The sequence below is a fragment of the Lycium barbarum genome, chromosome 12 (assembly GCF_019175385.1).
Source record: "Lycium barbarum isolate Lr01 chromosome 12, ASM1917538v2, whole genome shotgun sequence".
Lineage (NCBI taxonomy): Eukaryota > Viridiplantae > Streptophyta > Magnoliopsida > Solanales > Solanaceae > Lycium > Lycium barbarum.
This window is the reverse complement of record NC_083348.1, coordinates 82665921-82687430: the sequence shown is the minus strand read 5'-3', so window position 1 is coordinate 82687430 and position 21510 is coordinate 82665921. Positions and strand designations below refer to the sequence as shown.

At 36.0% G+C, this 21510-nt stretch overlaps 1 protein-coding gene and 1 long non-coding RNA gene across 3 annotated transcripts; one reads left to right on the top strand and one right to left on the bottom strand.

Moving 5' to 3' along the window:
* The first annotated feature begins 874 nt into the window (after positions 1–874).
* Positions 875–12940, top strand: LOC132621137 (GDSL esterase/lipase At5g45920). 2 transcript variants are annotated; one of them, XM_060335280.1, is made up of 6 exons: positions 875–1118; positions 1416–1631; positions 3744–3811; positions 3912–4076; positions 5548–5590; positions 12534–12655. In XM_060335280.1, exons 1-5 carry the CDS (start codon positions 1020–1022, stop codon positions 5549–5551), a joined length of 552 nt encoding a protein of 183 aa, XP_060191263.1. In that variant the 5' UTR covers positions 875–1019; the 3' UTR covers positions 5552–5590; positions 12534–12655. The 2 variants fall into 2 exon arrangements, with proteins under 2 accessions (XP_060191263.1, XP_060191262.1); XM_060335279.1 differs by lacking the exon at positions 5548–5590 and having other exon boundaries at positions 879–1118; positions 12534–12940.
* LOC132621138 (uncharacterized) lies at positions 8516–12512 on the bottom strand. Its single transcript, XR_009575429.1, has 2 exons — positions 9327–12512; positions 8516–9082 (listed from the first exon to the last, which is right to left on the bottom strand). It is a non-coding gene; the product is annotated as an uncharacterized LOC132621138 (long non-coding RNA).
* Positions 12941–21510: the final 8570 nt, after the last annotated feature.

The following is a 21510-nucleotide window of genomic DNA, read 5'->3' as shown; positions in this document are numbered from 1 at the left end:
TACGGTTTCAATTTTTGAAAATAAAGTTGACTAATTTTCTCGACATATAAAGTTGACTAAAATAACCTTACAGTCAAACACTAAGTTTTATCAAACAAAACTTACTTCGGGCACCTTTTCAACCCCTAAAATGACGATCCGAACATCTACGTATCCTTGATGTATTGGGCCTACATTATTGTACGCAGAAAAAAATATCAGGTTTTATATAAAATATTGACGTTTCGGAGTCTTGACACACGACTAATCATTGGTCAAAGTATGGAAAAAACACTAAGTTTTTTCAAACAACCACCTTTTCAACCCCTAAAATGACGATCCGAACGTTTACGTATCCTTGATGTATTGAGCCTACATTATTGTACGCAGAAAAAAATATCAGGTTCTATATAAAATATTGACGTTTCGGAATCTTGACACACGACTAATTATTGGTCAAAGTATGAAAAATAATACTAAGTGTTGCAAAAAATAAAGTTGGTCATTTTTTTTTGTACTGTTTATATAACTCAGTATTTTACTGCGTTATATATAAAAAAAAAAAAAATTGGTACTTCTATAACGCAGTATTTTACTGCGTTATAGAAAGATTTTTTTTTTTTTTTGGTACTTCTATAACGCAGTATTTTACTGTTTTATAGAAGTACCAAAAAAAATAAATTATATAGTTTTACTGCGCTATGAGTACTTTGATAAATGTTTTTTTATTTGAATATTTTGGTTCAAAATGATTTTTTTGGGGGCATTTTGGTTCCGGACCGAACAGAGGATGTAGCAAGAAAATTACACTTCGAAGGTGGTTGACATCAGCTTTAGGTAAAAAGAGAAAACAGTAATTGCAGCTTTTAAAGTACAGCATTTACTGCACCTTTCAACTTCTAGACCCTCCCCTACCACCATCATCTTCTTCTATATAGTCCAATCCTTTTCTGTTTCACATAATCTTAAAAGCTAAAATCTTCCTCTTTCTCCTTCTTTTATCCTTTTCACTTTAATCTGATCATTTCAAAAGGAAAAAAATGAGACCAAAGATTTATCTGTTTGGAGATTCCATCACTGAAATGTCCTTTGATGATGGTGGCTGGGGTGCTTCTCTTGTCAAGCACTTCAACCGCACGGTATACATCCAAACACCCCTTTAATTTCTCTCTTCTTCTTAATTACTCTATCTATTTCAATTTGTTTGTCTCACTTTGACATAAACATGTTTTTTAAAACTTTTGAATTTTATGATATTTAAATAAAAATACGCAAATGTACGAAAATATCTTATAATCTTTAGGTGAAAAGTTAGAATTAAAGAATTAGTAGCAAAGAAGAGACACATTCTTTTTTAAATGGACTTATAAAAAGAAAAGTGAGTATTTCTTGACTTTTTTTGATGATTTTTGTGTATGGATTTTTGGTTTATTTAGGTGGATGTTGTGCTAAGAGGGTATAGTGGATATAACACAAGATGGGCATTAAAGGTAATAGAGAAAGTTTTCCCGGAGACTGAGGAATCTCCATTGGCTGTGACAGTGTTCTTTGGAGCAAATGATGCGTGTCTTGTTAATAGATGCTCTGCTTTTCAACACGTCCCTATTGATGAATACAAGCAGAATCTTCACTCCATTGTCTCCTTTCTCAAGGTATCAATTTCTCTTACCACACGTGCACCAAACTTCATAAATCCAACCTCGTGAATCTGATCATACATTGGGATTTGCAGTTTTTGAAAATTGTTAAGAGTTTGTAGAAGATTTTTTCTACTACTATCTATCTGTTGTTTCTTTGTGCTTTGATTATCATAGTATTTTATTTTGAATATGTTGCTTTGTCTGTATTATATGCTATGGCTTGTTTGCTTTTGTAGTGGCTTTTTCAAACTGTCTTGTTTATGTGTTGCTTGAGCTCAGAGTTTTTCGAACATAGCCTTTCTATTTTTATGAGATAGGATTAAAGATTAGCATACACTCTACCAAGCTAGTGAGGTTGTTGAAGATTTTGACTATTTGTTGCTAAATAAAGTATGGTAGCGACGGCAGCTGTAATTGTGCTGGATCACGTGCGTGGGTTGATTTTTTAAAATTTTGTTATGTAGCCAGTCAATGCATTTACTGTTAAATGTATAAGCTAAGCAAACACGCTATAATACTTTTCCTTTAAAAAAACAAAAAAATGTTGTCTTCTTTGTTCACAGATAAATAAGATAATCGAAGTACAAGAAATCACATCTAGTAGCAAGAAACAAAGGGCAATAGACTATAGATCGAAACAACAACTACCTACTAGCCTCCAAAACTTGTGGTTCAAAATAAGGCTTGAAAATTTGTGTGGCTGTAAATCATTCATAAAGTGAATTTGTTTTCAAATTAGGAAAGAGGTTATTCATTTTGGCACGGACTAAAAAGAAAATAGGTTCAAACAAATTGAAAGAGAGCAAGTATATAAATTTCTGCATAGCTTAATATGGGTATTTTGATACTATCAACCAATACGCTGCATGAAATAATATGCCTTATTTCTTTAATTTATGCGTCCAACCAAACACTATATTATTTTACACGAATATGCATGGATTAATTATGCCAACACAATCAACCAAATGAGCCCTACATGACTTGAAAAGAAAGGAATTAAAAAAGTTTTAAGTGGGCCTTGGTGGATCGTTTAGTGCATGTAGTTCTCAAGGTAAAAGCACCAACCTCTCTTTTGCTTACATTGATGAGTAGGGCTTGAAAGATCAGTATAGGCATGATGCAGTGCCAAGTAAAAGTGTACGAATATGAGGTCCAGTAGTTGCTTTTGTTGCTCCCCACTTGTCTATTTTTACTAAATTTGCTGCTTCTTTATGCAATGCATTGTGCCCCGTCTTTTTCACTAGCCTTTCCATGCACTTCTTGGTGGTACTATTAGGTCGTTCGCATTGCCTAGATAATTGTGGTTTCCTTTTTACACGTCACAACGCAGTTCTGAGCTGTGCCTTTTCTTCTTTTTCATCTTTCATTGATCCGAGAAATATTTCTCTCGCAAATAATTCCGAGTCATAGACCAGTCATGAGTCAACCTGAATCATTATTCACTATATGTATCGTCATCGTTTTTGGCATGGCAATATAATAATGAAGAATTGAACACGACAGTTCATACTTTTTTTTTCTTGTTTGTTTATGTATTGTACTACGTTCTTGTTGAGATGCATCACAATATGGCCCTATATGCAATTTATTAAGCATGTAATCCTAGTCACATATAGTCAGTAGATCATCCCTTTAACTTATGAAAGCTACTATAATTAATTCTGACTATGGAATTCAATTGATGAACGCCAAATGTGTGGCTTATACCAAAGATATATATGTGAAACATTCTGAACAACATTGTAAAGATTAAGTTTTGAATCCATCACGTTTAGATGACGAATCTACCTCTACATTTGGATGAGTTTTTTGGTTGAGGTAAGATGAAATCAGTAGTTTGTCTATATCTAATTAGTCATTGACTATAACCCCGTCATAGAAATCAAATCTGAAATTGGAGTATAAACATAAGTTATCGGTGTTTGCTACATGGTGTTTGTTTAATTAGCTTAAACATGATCCCTCTCTCTCTCTCTCCATTTTCAACATTTCAGCTGTTTCAGCTTGTTTTTGATCTTATGATTTAATAGTCATCCATGTGCTATCATAAGTGTGTGTATATTCTGTACTTAAGTAATGGAGACCTATGCTCATATTGAAGATTCACTTTGCTATTTGTAGGGGCGTTGGCCGACTACTCAAATTATCCTCATCTCACCTCCTCCAATTGATGAACCTGCGCGACTCCTGTAAATCTCTTTCCATGAATATCATGATTTTTTTGACTAGTTATACTATTAGTGCACTTTGCTTGAAACTCTGATATTTAATTTATAAAAATATATGTAGATATCCTTTTACCGAGAACAAATTGCGACTGCCTGAGAGGACAAATGAAGCTGCTGGAAACTATGCTAAAGCATGTCTAGCTGTTGCAGCTGAATGTGGGGTTGTAGCTGTGGATCTGTGGACCAGAATGCAGCAAATTCCTGGCTGGCAAACAGCTTGTTTAAGGTATTAATTCCCTCCCCTGTACAAGAAAAGAAATTTTATGATTTTACTTCATCGTGATTCATTTAGTTGTCGGCTTCTGCCTAGAAATGATACATGTTAAGGCTAAAAGGATATTATTCTGATCATCTAAGCTGTTTCCTTATCATAAATTTCATTTCAATTCTTGTAATGGTGTATTTGCATCCTACATATCGGCAAGTAGAGGTGGCAATTTCAGCCAATATTTAGAAAATTAGTCCATTTAACTCACATTTTGATGAGTTAGGTCATCATATTTCTGTTGGTTAAATATGAGTTTCAAGTCTCTTTTTAACCCATAAAAATATGGGCAAATATGGGTACTCATATATGAACTCGAAAATTTTTTGTGATGGGTGAGACATGCCATGTCATAGTTCTGTGAGGCTTTTATTAATTGACAAGTGGATATTATGGGTCCCACTCGTTATGATTTTTCCTTCTCATCCTAACCCCTTTACTCATTATCTCCATTTGGCTAAGCTTGAAAAAACATATGAGTACTTTTTATTTATTTTTTAATTTATTTACATAGGGCCATGTAATTGCACAAATTTAAATAACACAGCAAAATCAAGACACGGTGAAAATTAATAATGTCCTGAAATTAGTATTTCCACAATTATTAATCAAAGTCATTTAAATGAAGAAGGATAAAAATTATAATTTACTGTTGAGTACCCCATCCAGGACAAAGTAAGTGTCTTTTGGCCTTTAGCACACTCTTTTAAGGAAATAGTATAACTCCTAAAAAATAGGTATTTTGACTAATTTATACTTAATTAATTAGTACTGATTTAATATAGATTTTTGATTACATAAAATTCACTTATCTAAATAAGGATAAATTTGAAAGAAAATAATTAAGACCTTCTTAATTATGTAAAAGGAGATTTATTTTGGACCAGAATAAAAAGACCAAAAAGACACTTATTATGAGCCGGGTTATGTCTGAGCAAAAGAGTAAACACCAAAAGTAACCTTCTTGGAATTTTGCCAACTCAGTAAACTAAAGTACCATTGCCCCCGAGTGGATGTAGTTTTTTGATATCATGTTCATCCAAATTCGGCATTTTTTTTATGATAAGTATGAATTTATGTTTAAAATCAACTAAAAATTTACAACAAAAAGTAGATATAAACTCATTGATAACTTATGTATTTTCATCAATGGCAACAGATTCTATAGAGTTCGAAGAAGAGAAATGAGAGATTTTAGAGAGAGAAAGTTACTGCTCATTTAATTATGTTAAAAAAGAAATGAATTGTACACTCAAAGCTAAGTAGATTGTATTTTCTTATACATCTGTCAACAGCTAACTAGTCTAGATATTTTATCCTCCACTAACCGACTAGGACATAATTTTAGATTTACAGTTTGGTCCCTAACTAACTAACTAACTAACTCTTTTTGCATCAATCTGCTTGATTATCTCAACACCCTCCCTCAAAGCTGATGCTTGGAAGAGATCCTTTAACCCCAGCTTGAAGATCAGGTAATCATGTTGTACTCTTTCAAGGCTCTTGGTCAGCAAATCAACTAATTGTTCCATAGTTGATACATGATGAGTTTTGATCAGCCCCAACACAATTTTCCCCCGACAAAGTGACAGTCAATGTCAATGTGCTTTGTCCTATCATGAAATATTGGATTTGTTGCAATTTGGATTGCAGCTTTGCTATCGCAAAACAAATTCACAGGCAGTTGCACTTAGGTCCCTAACTCTCCGAATAGACTAGTTAGCCAAGTTAATTCTGCAATAGTTGAAGCCATGCATCTAAATTCAGCTTCTGCTGAGCTTCTAGCAACAGTGTCCTGTTTCTTACATTTCCGGGACACTAATACATCACCAAATCTTACCAAATAGCCCCTTACAGATCTTCTTGTTTGCAAGCAACCACCCCAGTCTGAGTCACAATAGGCTTCAAGTTTGCCTGTCCCTTCAGATGGCATTAATAGGCCCAAACCAGGTGCATTTTTTTTTTATGTATCTCACTATTCTAAGTGCAGCATCCCAATATGGCTGTTTAGGTTTGTGCATGAACTGACTGAGTGTTTGCATAGCATAAGAAATATTAGCTCTAGTCATTTTTAGATATAGTAGTCTTTCCAACTAATCTTTGATACTGTCCTGGATCTTCTAGCAGTGCATCTGTTTTCTTTGATGGAGAGTATATCACTGTTTCTTCAGGTGAAGTCTCCTTCACAACTGAGTCAAACTCTATTGAAGTTAGCTTGATATTTGTTTCTGTAGGAGTACCAACAGGTTTTGACCCTCCAAGCCCTAATTCTGAGATTAACTCCAGTGCATATTTTCTTTGATTTAAGAGTATCCCTTTTGCTGACCTTGCAACTTCTATGCCAAGAAAGAACTTGAGTTCTCTCAAGTCTTTCATCTTGAACTTCAACTTCAAGTCATTTCTAGTCTTCTGAATGTGAAACAATGAGCTTCCAGTGACAATCAAATCATCTACATATACGAGCACCACCACTAGATCATCACCAAACTTCTGTGTAAAGAGAGAGTAATCAAAGTGAATCTGTATAAATCCCAGCTCAACTAAACCATCTGTCAATTTTTTATTCCATTGTCTAGGGGCCTGTTGAAGGTCATATAAGGATTTATAAAGTTTGCAAACCTTTCTACAAGACCCTCCCTGGGTTGCAAACCCTTAAGGAATATCCATGTACACTTCTTCTAATAATTCACCATGCAGAAAGGCATTGTGAACATGCATTTGAAATAGATGCCAATGCTTGACAGGCCATAGCAATGACAGATCTAACAGTTACCATCTTGGCAACTGGGGAGAAGGTCTTATAGAATAATCAAGACCTTCCCTTTAACTGTACCCCTTGGCCATCAACCTGGCCTTATATCTTTCTACCTTACCATCAGCAGTATACTTGACCCTAAACACCCATTTGCACCCAGTGGGGGTCTTGCCAGGAGGCAAGTCAACAATTGACCATGTGTGATTGTCTTCTAGCGCAATAATCTTAGATTTCATGGCCTCAATCCATTTAGGGATTTGAGCAGCTTTGGAATAAGTTTGAGGTTCCTCAATGGCTGAATAAGAAGCCAGTGCCATACCATAAGAGGAAGAAACATTATCGTACCATACCATAAGAGGAAGAAACATGATCATAACTACCATCTGATAGAGGATAGCAACAACTGGCACTACTTTTGTGTTGAGTGATATAGTCTTTCATCCATATTGGAGGTTTGACACCCCTACAAGACTTCCTAGGAGATGGTTTAGAAGGAGCAGAGATAGTAGGAGTAGGAATTGGAGGAGAAGGAGAGGAAGAAGTGGGAACTACTAAAGGATCAGAAGTTAGTGATATAGGGATCAGAAGTAGGTGAGGGATCTAAACTAACTGAGGGAGTATAGGAGACAGGATTGGGAGATGGAGCAGTGTTGGGAGAATCATTATGGAAGGTGGTAGTATCCACAATGGGAAATAAGGAAGCAGACTCAGAAATAATCATATGTTTATAGGGAAACACCTCTTCCTTAAACAAAACATCTCTACTAATGAGAAATTCTTTGGTATGAAGAGTGTACATTTTGTACCCTTTATGTGTAAGAGAATAACCAAGAAACACAGCTGGAAGAGCTCTAGGAGAAAACTTATCACGCCTTTTGAGAGTAGTAACATAGCCTAGACAACCAAACACCTTCATATGGCTAAGAGTAGGAAGATGACCATGTAGAAGGTCATGAGGAGATCTTCCTTTAAGGACGGCAGAAGGAATTCTATTAATGATGTAAACGGCAGTGATGACACATTCACCCTGAGATTTAAGAGGAACACCAGATGGAACCTAACAGCTCGAGCAGTGTTTAGAATATGCCTATGCCTTCTCTCTGCTACTCCATTTTGCTGTGAAGTATACACACATGAGCTTTGGTGAATGATACCTAAGGAACACAGCAGCTCAGTCATGAAAGAGTTAAAAAATTCACACCCATTGTCTGTCCTAAGAAATTTAACTGAGGTAGAATAAACATTCTGAACCATTAGGAAGAACTTCCTAAGTACTACTACAACTTCAGACTTAGATGGTAATAGAAACAACCAAGTATACTTGGAATAATCATCTACCAGTGTAAGAAAGTATCTTTGACCCTCATGAGTAGGAACTCTATAGCGGCCCCAAACATCACCATGAACAATATGAAAGCAAGATGTAGACATGGAATTACTCAAATGAAATGGAAGCCTTGTTTGTTTTGCAATTGGACAAACAGTGCAATGTGGTGTATTTACATCATGTGTAGCATGTTCAAACAACTTTATTTTCCTGAGACAGTCAATAGGCATATGACCTAGTCTCCTATGCCAAACAGACACGTTTATTCTACTACAGTGGCGTACGCATGATTTTTCGTAAGCAGTGTCGACATTTAAATAAGCGAACAAATTACTGATTAACAAAAGATAATTCAAATCATATTAATAAAACATAGCTCATGTAAATTAATACAACTTTCCTAGAAATATAAATTGCATAGGAGCTGTGTAGTGTATGCGTGGCTGGCTGGTATGTATATCCATTTTTTACCACAGAGTTTTAGGATAGGCACTGATAGAAACTCAAAAACAGATGACATCCGGTGCTGCGAGGATTCGAACACATGACGCATAGGAACCACAGGATGCGCTTCACCATCGAGCCAAGAAGTTTTATTTGTCAATTGAAATCATTTTAAATTACTTGTACTCTATTCTATTTTAACATATTCTCTCTCTATATATACAACTAAATTTTCCCGACCAAGGGGTGCCGAATGACAACCCTTGGTTTAACATGCGTCCGCCCCTGTTCTACTAGCATTATTGAGATAGTCTTCCTTAGTAACAACAGTCAAAAACTTGAGAACTGAGGTCTTCTCTTCTTTAACTTGAGCTGGCACCTTACAGCAAGATGTCAACACATATAAGCCACCTTCTAGTTCACCATTCCACTGAAGAGGTCCTGGAAGAGACAAAAATCAGGAAAGAACATAGCTACACACTGTAGTTCTCTTGTCAGTTTGGAGATAGATAGCAAATTGTACTTGAATTCAGGAATATACATCACATTTGAGATTTTCTGACCAAAAAAGGACAACTGTATTCCCTATATGACTAACAGTTGCTAAACCTTCAGTAGGTCGGTGTACTTTGCCAGTTTTAAAGTGCAATTGAATTGCTTCACTTAGTATACTAAAACATTTTACCATGTGGTTTGATGCTCCTATGTCAACTATCCATTTGGCTAGACTCTCAGAGAACTTGGGAAAATCAGCCATACTTGCAGCCATTGCTGATTGCTGAGTTAGTAATGCCACTTGACTTGCCTAGCATCTGCAGGATCTGATTATACTGCTCCTGTGTGAACTGAGAGATGTTGATGTGGCTTTGTTCTCCTGAATTGTGTCCTGCAAAGTTAACAGATGAGCCAGATGTGCTACTACCGGCCCCATTTAGCTGACCCTCTCCCACAAAGTGAGATGAGTTCCTTGGTGTGAACTTCTTCTTAGGTTTGTGATCAGCTGGATATCCATGCAACTTATAGCAGTTTTCTCTAGTATGACCTCTAAAATGATAGAAGTCACAATATATGTCATTTTTCCTTGGGTTTATATTGGTTCCCTGAAGTAGAACCTGAGCTTGAACTTGGTCTATATTGAGTTCTTGCGGTAGAAGCACTTGAGGAATAGCTGGTGTGATAGCCTAAACCAAGTATTCCTTTATTGTTATAGTGAGGTACTTGCACCAGGATTGAAACCTCCTTTGTGACTGAAAAGAGCCGTTCCTTCACTAATTCCTGGCACATGACGAGAGTTAACCAGTGTTCTTCTGCTTTCCTCAGACAGAACCATAGCATATGCCTTGTTAATGAAGGAAGGGTACTGGTTTTTGATTGCTAGACTAAGCATAAGTTTCATTTAATCCCATTAAGAACTGCAAAAGCCTTTGATATTCAAAGTGTTCAATGTATTTGTGGATTTGTCACAACCACATCTAGGGCATGGCATAATAGCATCAAATTCAGCCCATAGCTCCTTCAATCTAGGGAAATAACTAGATACAGACGATATTCCTTGTGTTGAAGTGGCTATTTCCTTAAGATCTGTCCATACTTTATATGCACTAGAAGCATGTATTATTCCATTTAGCAATTCAGTACTCATCGATTACATAATCCAAGACAAAACAATAGCATTACATTTTTCCCACAAACGAACTATCAAACTTTTCCTTTGGATGTTTTCCATCAACAAAACCTAATTTGCTCTTGCCTAGTAAACCAATTCGCATTGAACTACTCCATCGAGCATAGTTATCTGGTCCAGTTAGCTTAATTGAGATTAAGGAGCTACCTGATGTGTCGCGACTCTGAAGAAACAGTGGCTGATGTTGATCAATGATCAATAACAGTAGCAGTGCTCGTTCCAGCTCCAGTACTCGTATTGCTGTTGATTTCTTTGATTTCAAATCTAGTTTATATGCAAAATCTAGATAGTTTTGATCAATTGTTTCTAGGCGATTCAATCAGAATTATCAGATCTGAAATTGATCGAAACAATTTCAATTTTAAAGCGAAGAAAAAAAATTCGAAGTAAGAACAGAGAGATAATATGAACTCTTATCTGTTTCGATGAAGAACACGCAGCATAACTTGTGTATCTTCATCAATGGCAACAGATTCTATGGAGTTCGAAGAAGAGAAATGAGAGATTTTGGGGAGAGAAAGTAATTGCTCATTTAATTCCGTTCAAAAGAAAGTAGTTGTATTTTCTTATACAGCTGTCAACAGCTAACTAGTCTAGATATTTTATCCTCCACTAACCGACTAGGACATAAAAAGTGAACTCATATAATTTAAATTCTAAATTCACCTCCAAATATACCAAACATCAAATAGAGAAGATAAATATATAAAAAATTTGGGTGACGGAAAAAATCCATGACTAGAAAACTGATCTAGAAAATCGCCATGGTGTAGTGCTTCCATTACGTTTGAAGAATAAACCTCCATGAAATTAAATGAAGAAGAGGCGGGATGATAAGTGAAGAGAGGATTCAGCATCCCAAAATAATAAAAAACAAAATGTGAAGAGAGGCCAAGGAGAAACAAATAGGATGAAGTGCTAATAGAAATGGGACCCACACACTACTTTTTCGAAAAGTAATTCCCTTACATGTCAAGTCATATTTGTGCCACAACCACCATAAAAATTTTCGTGAACTCACTAGACCAATCACCGAATAACAACTCATTTTCTAAGAAAAATATTTTCCTATTTTTAAGGGAAAATGTTTTCTTGATCGATAAAAAACACACACCAACGCACCCCCCCCCCAACCACCTGCACCTACCCATTCCATCCCTGTCCTTGCTCCCTACCACCCCTCTATGCCACCCTTTACTCCCCCTCACCCCATACCCACCCCACTACCACCACTCCCCGCACCCCCTCGAATTTTCTATTTCATATATTTTATTTCACTTTTGAGAAAATTTTATTAAAAAATGAGAAAAAAAATTCTTACCTCCCACCCCGACCTTACCCCGCCTCCCCCCCCCCCCCCCCCCACCCGCCCACATTTTCTATTTCATATATTTTATCTTACTTTTATAAAAAATTATAAAAAAAAATTTTTACCCCACCCCCGAATTTTCTATTTCATAATATTTAATAATCAATATATGAAAAAATTAACTCAATTTGACAAAAGAAAAAATTATAAACATTACACTTGAAATAATATTTCACTTATATAATATGGGCTAAATCATAACCAACCCACCCATTGATCACCCAATCCATATTTTACCCACATGAAATATGGGCAGGTTGAAATCCAACTCATTTTTATTCAAATCATTTTCTACCTGCCCAAATCCAACCAAACTCACCCATTTGTCACCCCCATCGGCAAGCATTGTCCCTGCTCGTATTTAGATTCAATTTACAAACATGATTACCGGAGAAAATGTAGTACATAATTGCTACTTGATCACAATTATATTCTTGTAGCTTTTCATATTTTAAAAATTCAGTTTATAAAGTTTAGTGTGATGCAAAATGATATTTTTAGATATACTGTAAACTCTTTGTTTGATCATAGGATTCTCCTTTGCTCCGTCTCTTCTTGCATACTGGTTTTAAACGATCTTAACTTAAATGCACTTACAATGTAGAGAATATTTACAGTGATAAGAGTGAATTACATGTTGTAGCTTCTAACTTGCTTTATTTCCAGATTTACAAATTTCACTAATCATGAGTTGTTATCTATAATTAATCATGAGTCGTTATCTGCAATTATCTCTTAGATGATCGCGTAGTTTAAAATTTCTTTTACACTGTCAGCTTGTAAAAGTTAAATTTCTTTTCTAATAGTCTCGTTGCATTTATCCACTTTTGATTTTGTAGCGATGGTTTGCACTTGAGTCAAACTGGCAACAAAATTGTGTTTGAGGAGATCCTCGAGGCTCTTAAGAAGAAAGGATTGAGTTTGGAAACTCTACCAATTGATCTCCCAGACATTACTGAAATAGATCCAAATGATCCCCTCAAGTCTTTTGAAGGAATATAGTGTATTTAAACCCCTCTTCCCTTTTTCTTAGTCAATAATATATTTTGGAATAGCCTTTTCCTATATTTTGAGAAGAAAAAGACCGCGTATTGTTTATTGTGAAATTATGGATGTTCAAGTAATATTGGTTATCTCATAGTTGGAAGTTAATTTGGTTGAGGAATAACTCTTGTTTGTTGGGGGTAAAAGTTTAACGGGCTGATCTGTTTTCATCCTGCAATTTAAGGTATTTCAGTTTCTCCAACGTATTCAACTTGACAACTTGTAGGCTGTGTTGACACACTTTAGACGAAAGTCTCTGCTCTTCTCTTTTAGTGCTTTACTATTAGTTGGATCTATAAATTACAAACATAGACGGATGAGGCTCCTCTCCATTTCTCTTCTCTCCATTTTTTCTAAGTTCATATTTGGATGAGAGACACATGTTATAGTTAAGAATTAAGGGTTGAGATCTAATTACCCAAATTAAGGTTCTAACCATAGTTAGAATAACAAGTATTTTCTTTATTTTACTCTAAAAATATTGGCAATCACAAAATTCTATCTAAAACATTTTCTCACCTGCAAATTAATCCTAAAATTTTCTCACTTTTCCTATTTTATTACGCGCTCTTTGTTTTTTTCCTTTTCTTTTGAACATGATTTTTTTTTTTTGAACAGCTCTTCTTAATTTTTTTGCCCTACGTCCTCTTTACATTCTATCAAAAATGGGAGATTTGGATATGTTCCCAAAAATATTCTAGTCATAATTCATATCGTCCTGCTTCTTGCTTATTTACACAACTTATTCACTTCATGATTAGTTTATGTGAATGTTGTACATGATCCTAAATGAAAATATTAAAAACTAAAAATATTTTAAAACTTACCGCTAAACTAAAAAGAGCACCTAATAAAATAGGAAAAGAGAGAAAAATTTAGGATTAATTTATAGGTGAGATAGTATTTTAGCTAGAATTTTGAGATTGTCAATATCTTTTTAGTAACTAAAGGAATTATTTGTTATTTTAAAACTATGATTAGGACCTTGATTTGGGTAATTAGATCTCAACCTTTAAATCTTATCTATGACATGTGTCTCTTATTCAAGTACGAATTTCGAGGAAAATGGAGGGAAGAGAAATGGAGAGGAGCCTCATCCTATGTAGACGATGGAAAAAAACTTCACTACAAGATTGCCTAGTAAAATTAAACGATCAAGATAATCAGGACCTTAAGGGAATGGGATCACGTACCTGCGGAAAAAAATCCTATTACGAATGCTAAAGAGAATTGAATCGATTGTACATATAGGCTTCAAGAGTTAAAAATTTATTGTAATGATTAGAAAACAAAGCTAGAATATATGAAAATGTCTTCAAGTAACGAAGAAAAAAAAAAGGAGAAGAAGCAAATGAGAACTTGCAAAATTATATGGAAAAACACTATAGGTAACAGGTTTAAAGGTTAGAAAATGAGAATAAGAGAAATGGAAGAAAAATATGGTAAAAAGAATATTCCTACCGCCCCAAAATAAGAGTCGCTTTAGCAAAAAACTTTTTTCCTGAAATAGGTGTCGCTTCAGGAATTCAAGATAAAAAATAGTACTAATTGTTTTCAACTATACCCTTATATTGAAGGATTACTTCTTAATAGAGCCACTTCTCAAGAGACATCTAATAAATAGAGGTAATTTAGTAAAGTATACCTTATATTTATTATTTTTCTTAATGGCTGTAAAATGAGCAAAAGTCACTTATGTTGGGACTGTGGGAGCAGTACTAATACATTTGACAAAAGAAAACTAGAAAAGTTACTCCAGGTTGTAATTACCACCAGTTTTCATCTCCATCTTGAGAATTAGGGTACATAATTGCATCCCAACAATTGTACCCAATATAACTATGTGATCAAACCAACATGTCAAACTATGTATTTACATCAATTATTACACAAATTCAATTCCTATGGATGGCTTTCCAAAGAAACTCTAATTAAACAAGCATAACAAGACAGGGAAGTGTCAAATTAAATATGACGCGTTGCTTTTCTTCCATATAATCATAAGCCGTAGAGATTAAGGGGTCGTTTGGTTGGAAACAAGTTATTCCAAAATAAGTGGATTAGTTATTCTGGGATTATTTATCCTTATTCCTCGTACCAAACGAGCCCTAAGATACTCCATATCTTTTTTTTTTCATGCAGTCAAGACTTGTCATGCCTACAACTGTCACGCCCCGAACCATGGTCTGGGCGAAACATGGCACTCGGTGCCTTACTGCATGTGACCGAGCGAACTACATGGCTTGCTGAATCATCATGAGGCATAACATGAGCGGAATATAAGGTGAATGCATGATGAGCCTTTATAAAACGTAGTAAGTCATAATACTTAATAAAAATACTTGTTTAAACATGAGTGCGGAAATAACATGAATGAGCCAAAATGGCTATACGACTCTGAATGTCTGACATAACATAACTAACTTGTCTAGTCTCTGAACATGAAAAACATACTCGCTGGAACAAGGCCCCCAGCATACCTTAGATGCATAACTAATCATAAAACAAAAGTTGACTAAACCCTGAATGAGATGGGGCTCACCAATAAGCAGATACAAATGTTATCCTACTGAGCAGATGTGTCGTCCTGTATATCAGTACTTGTATCGTGAAATGCAGGCCCCTAGGCAATAAAAGGGGACGTCAGCACATTGAATGTACTGGTATGTAAAGCAACGGGATGAAATAACATGGGACATGAAATAATAATAATAGGAACTGAAACCTGGTCATGAACATGAATACATATATTTATATATAACATGGTAAAAATATCATAGGTAGGGAGAGCAATAAATTATAACCGATCCATGGTTTGGTGCTTGCGTCCCGCCAGCAGAACACTCAGTCCTTGCCAGGGAACATGAGATTTGATAAAATATGAAAGGATCCAGTCATTATGAGAGATCGTCCGGGACATGGGTGGAGCGATCCTCATCCTACGGTGGCTACGTAGTTTCAGGCTATCTGAAGCCCTCCTCGGTAATTAAAGTAACTCCCAAAAACATGAACATGTAAAATAAGTGGCACTTGCTGCCCATGGTTTTCATGAATATAACTTGCTTGTACATGGATATCATGAATTATAGCTTGCTTGCATGAACTTGTAAAACATGTATAGTATTTTCTTGAAATAGCATAATATATCATAAACTAGCATGCATGAACCCATGGAATGAGATATATGGATTTTTCATAGATTACGGATAGATTCTTAATAATCATAAAGAAATATCAAGAACTCAACGATGGAATTATAACAATTCATAGATAATATAATCATGGACATGGACCTAGGGTTATCATGAGCATGGTATAGAAACCCTAGTTTTCGTAAAGAATCATAATTTATGGATTATGAGGCGTGGGGAAGAACAATGATGTTCCTACACGTAGATAGTAACTCTACATACCTTAGTCGCTCAAAAACTTGAATTAAAGACTTGAGCTTTGAAGAAGATTTCCAAAATCTTGAATTCTTGAACCTTGAGATGGGTTTTCTTGAAAACCCTAGTTTTGGAATGATGATTTCTTGTTTAGATTACAAGGATATGTATTAGAATTGACTTCGAATAATTAGAGTAGGCTTACCTTGGTGTTCTTGATAATGGAAAAGGGTAGGAGGTCGTTCTAGGTCTTGAAGGAATGAAAAATAATGATTTGAACTGATATGGACGAATACATACTGTTCTGAAAAATTAAATTTTCGGCCCAATTAAATACTGGCCGTATTTTGAAATACAGACGGCACTGCGTCTTTTCAGTAAAATGGCCATAACTCTTTGCACAGATGTCCGTTTGACCCCCATAATATACCGTTGGAAAGGTATTTCAAATCTCTACAACTTGCATCAAGGAAATTTTCCCAAATTCCAAATAAATTTTGAAATACGGGCCGTATTTTGAAATACGATCCGTATTTAACCATTTGACATCCAAATGTCAAATTCCAGAATGCTCAGAAATCCTTGGTACCAGTTTACGACTTGAATTACGGCCCGTATACTGAAATACGGTCACTGTTCATGGGCGTAAACCCCCATCTTACAACTGAACAGGGAAATTCCAATTCCCACATTCTTTATCTGATTTTTTCTAAGTCTGGGATCATGGTCAAAGCTTAGGTTAAAGGTACGAGATGTTACAATATCTCCCCCTTGGGATCATTCGTCCTCGAATGATGGGTCATGGTTAAGAATATGGCTGGACATGGCTTGAATACGTGAACATAAAAGAAACATGACATAAAACATAAGAGCCTGACATGGTTACGTGGGAACATGGTCATGGATCATGAGAACTGAATACGTGATTACATGGAAACATGTACATGGGGAACATGAAACTGAGTAGCACCTACATGAATGAGAATCATGAAACATTTGTCCTCGATTTATGACTAGTGGTTAAGAATCGCTACTAACTCTGGAATCTACAAAATTTATGGTAGGACTTCCTTTATAATTCGGACCCTCACGACATTTCTCAAACGCCTGCCAGCTAACTAAAGTACCAACACAGAACTCACATGGTATCTTAATAGGCATGATGTGACATAACGTGATTACTGAATCTTGAATGTAGCTAACATAAATACTGAGCTAGCTTGAACACATGGATATTGGCTAAATGATTACATGATTACTATACATGGGGTTTAGAAGAAAATCCGTAGGCACGAATGACATGAGTACTGGAATAGGCACGAACATGACATGATTACCTGGGCGTGAGACACATGACGTGGGACATAAATGCATGAAGACTGGATGGCATGGATACCTGAGTGCTAAACTGTCATGGGATACGAATACGTGTAAACATGGATATCATAACATGGGATCTGAATGTCGAAAACATGATTGTTACAACATGAGGGTTGAATACTAAGCGCGGGTAGGATTTGGATACTTAGAGACTTGATCATAGACGTTCGTATGTCGCCATGGTAATATGAGATAGGAGTATGACTTAGGCTTTGAATGCAAACGCAACTTGATGTGAATGCGACAGACTTAAGTCGTATAACAAGAATATGATCCTAACATAGGTATTCATAAATGTCTAGCTTAGGCATGACATGAATACGTCGAATCTGAGTAGAATACTCCTGAGATAAGTACCACAGGGTACATGAACAACAACAACAACAACAACAAGGTACATGAAAAGATGTATATTTGAATATAGGAATGCACCTTACTTCTGATTATCTTGTTAGCTGTTAACCATGATTATGAATACCTTAGCTCATCTTGCTCATTCTTGTGAGCGAATTATAGAGGACTGGGAGAAAAGGAATTATTGGTACTATTCATATAAGATACTTTGCTTTAGAGAACATACATGCCATGGTGCATTGTACATGGAGGACGTAACGTGGAACATGCGTACATGGGAACGTGATTCATATGGCATAAAACGTGAATAGCATGACATGGGGCATGGGACCATGAAAAATATGGCGTTTATATGAGTACCTACATATCGTGGCGTATGGACTTGAGTTCATGAGTATTGAAGTAAGACTAAGGCATTAGTCTGACTTGCATAGAGCACAAGTTGCAAGCTAACTCTGGGGTACTCAGAGACCTAAGGCATGGATAAAGTATTACCTTTAGAACTTAGATATGCTGAAATGATGGGACATGATTCAACATAGCTTACTCTTATCAGCGTGAGTAAACGCCCTTGTTATAAATAAGACACATGAAAGAATGGATTATAGGCATGTATAACTCGTTCCTCGAGCATCTAAGACATGGGTAGAAAGTCACCTTGAACATAATGAGGCCTAGATACTTAGCGAAAGGAAAAAGGAATCATCTCATCATGATCGTAAAACATTAGCTAAAGAAACATAAGCACGGATTACATAGAATCATGGGTAGGACATCCATCTTGGTTCACCTTCATTATTATCTCACAAAATCGTTCTTACGATACCGCTATAAGTGGAATGCATAGCGAAATGAATCGGGGCATGAGTATGTGGTAACGTGGATAACATAATCATAGGGGTAAAGATCATCATCAGATTTGAAAAGCACTTAGATGCTAGAACATGGACATGAGTATAAAAGCATGATAGATACGTGAGACCTGAATGCGATTTTTAACTTTAGACATGAGCAAACCAGAAGTGCCAGACATGAAAGGACATTCCCTTGCATAACTTACTATCGTATGAAGTCTTAATTCTTGTATCTTAAACGCGTAGTATCAATCTCTAACATGGGCATGATATGGGTACGAAAGGCACGAGTAGAGTACGTCTGGGTATTAGTACCATATAGTACATGAATTACTCTGGAATTGGAACCGTTATACCCTTAAAACCCGTTATTCGCTCTAGAACTTTATCTTACAACATAATTACCTAGTACTTGATTTCAACAGCACGACAAAGATCACATTCTACGCACCTTATCTTGGCTACATGAAACTGTGACCCTCTGACATAATCTCCTTAACACCTATCAACTTACAAAACACATAGTTTATATCGGCACCTTATCGCACGATTTCCCCCTTAGTTCAAAAGCTGACGTTTAAAGCCTGTGGATCCATTGAGTTAGCGATAAGTGGTCATCTAGTGGTTCTGCTAATTTCCTCTAACATACTGACGACTTATTTCTTCGGTTTACTTCAAGCAAGTCTTACTTACTAGGAAAACTGGATTACTTAAATGAACGGGGTTCTAATGTACATAACTAGCATACTAGCTTTGTCAGTCTTGGGGAAAACTCTTTTCTGATAACTCTTAAAGGCTCTTCTTCTGTAGCTTGCTCTCTTACTACTTAGATGATTTTCTTCTTTCACCAATTTCTATACCTCAAATTTAAATTAAACCCTTTGGGTTCTAACACGCCTTCGGTGTATTCAGACAGTTACCCACTTAGTAGTGCTAACTTGACTAAGGAACTCAAATCGTACTTCTACTAACTCTACTGAAAATTTCTAATTCACCGTATCTATTCAAACTTACTTACTATGCTTCTGTTAACCACTTGCTAGCATCATATCTCTAATTCTTCTCTGAGCACTAAAGTGAAGCATAAGGTTATTTCTAACTTTTCCTCCTTATCTGACTCTATTCTGGGGTTGTGTACTATTTTTTCTGAACTATGGGCATGGATCACACTTAGGGAAATTTCATCTCTATCAAACAAGGAATTGGAACAACTAACCCCAAACTCCCTATACACTTTCAAAATTATATCATACTATACACATCAGGGATAAATACTTAATCACATAACCTAAGAGGGAATTGTCATATCTTTTATCTCATAGTAATATCTGCCTCTTGTAGTAACTTACTAACGTCATCTCTCTAGGTCTGATCTGAATAAGCTTAAATAATTTAAAACTAACCCAAAAAAAAATCAATATCGTCTGCTCGTGGTTTTCTTATCGCATCAGTCCCTTCCTAGTCATGTGCATAGATCATATGGCAAAAATATATATATCCTAGAAAAGGTCGAGACTTTCTAGTATTACAGGTGGTTGGCTCTTAGGCTATTTCCTGCTCAAAACTACTGTGGATAATTTATGCCTGCTGCGGTTAACTTCATAACATCCTACCTCATGGGGTCTTAAATATGAACCATCACCCTTATACTATATCTCCATGGTCAAAGAGTCCAAATAAATTTACTCTATAGGGTATATAACCTACGTGTGCTACCATACCGAAATTTGTCTTTCAAATGGTACTAACACCTGATAAACACACCATGCACTATTTGGCAAGTCTTGGGTCTCGAATTTCCTTCTTGCCGCTTACACATTTGATACGTTCAGAATTCGATGGAAAAAGAATGTTACTTACTACTCTAAGCTTCATGGCACGAGTTAGAATAATTCATGATGACTCTATCTGAAAGCAACACATCGATAATGATTAGATTTACATCTTCCTCATCTATTGAGATGAGGCGTATTCGGTAGAACGAGAAACAACACACGAGTCCGAGTGATTTCTGAGAACATAGCTCTATTGCACGATCTAAAGTTGAAAGAAGTGAGACAAACTTAAATGTCTTGGTGGTCAACTGTTTATATGTATGGCATGCACACACATATAAAAGTGACCCCACTAGATACGGTTTCATAGACTCCCTAAGACACTTGAACCTAGTGCTCTGATACCAAGCTTTGTCACGCCCCGCACCATGGCCTGGGCGAAACACGGCACTCGGTGCCTTACTGCATGTGACCGAGCGAACCACATGGCTTGCTGAATCATCATGAGGCATAACATGAGCGGAATATAAGGTGAATGCATGATGAGCCTTTATAAAACGTAGTAAGTCATAATACTTAATAAAAATACTTGTTTAAACATGAGTGCGGAAATAACATGAATGAGCCAAAATGGCTATACGACTCTGAATGTCTGACATAACATAACTAACTTGTCTAGTCTCTGAACATGAAAAACATACTCGCTGGAACAAGGCCCCCAGCATACCTTAGATGCATAACTAATCATAAAACAAAAGTTGACTAAACCCTGAATGAGATGGGGCTCACCAATAAGCTGATACAAATGTTATCCTACTGAGCAGATGTGTCGTCCTGTATATCAGTACCTGTATCGTGAAATGCAGGCCCCTAGGCAATAAAAGGGGACGTCAGCACATTGAATGTACTGGTATGTAAAGCAACGGGATGAAATAACATGGGACATGAAATAATAATAATAATAGGAACTGAAACCTGGTCATGAACATGAATACATATATTTATATATAACATGGTAAAAAT

What these genes read in the sequence shown, in the direction of transcription:
- LOC132621137 (XM_060335279.1), top strand. Translation starts at nt 1,020, where the DNA reads ATGAGACCAAAGATTTATCTGTTTGGAGATTCCATCACTGAAATGTCC. An exon ending in TCAAGCACTTCAACCGCACG is followed by an intron (nt 1,119 to 1,415) that starts GTATACATCCAA and finishes TGGTTTATTTAG; the next exon opens with GTGGATGTTGTGCTAAGAGG. An exon ending in CCATTGTCTCCTTTCTCAAG is followed by an intron (nt 1,632 to 3,743) that starts GTATCAATTTCT and finishes TGCTATTTGTAG; the next exon opens with GGGCGTTGGCCGACTACTCA.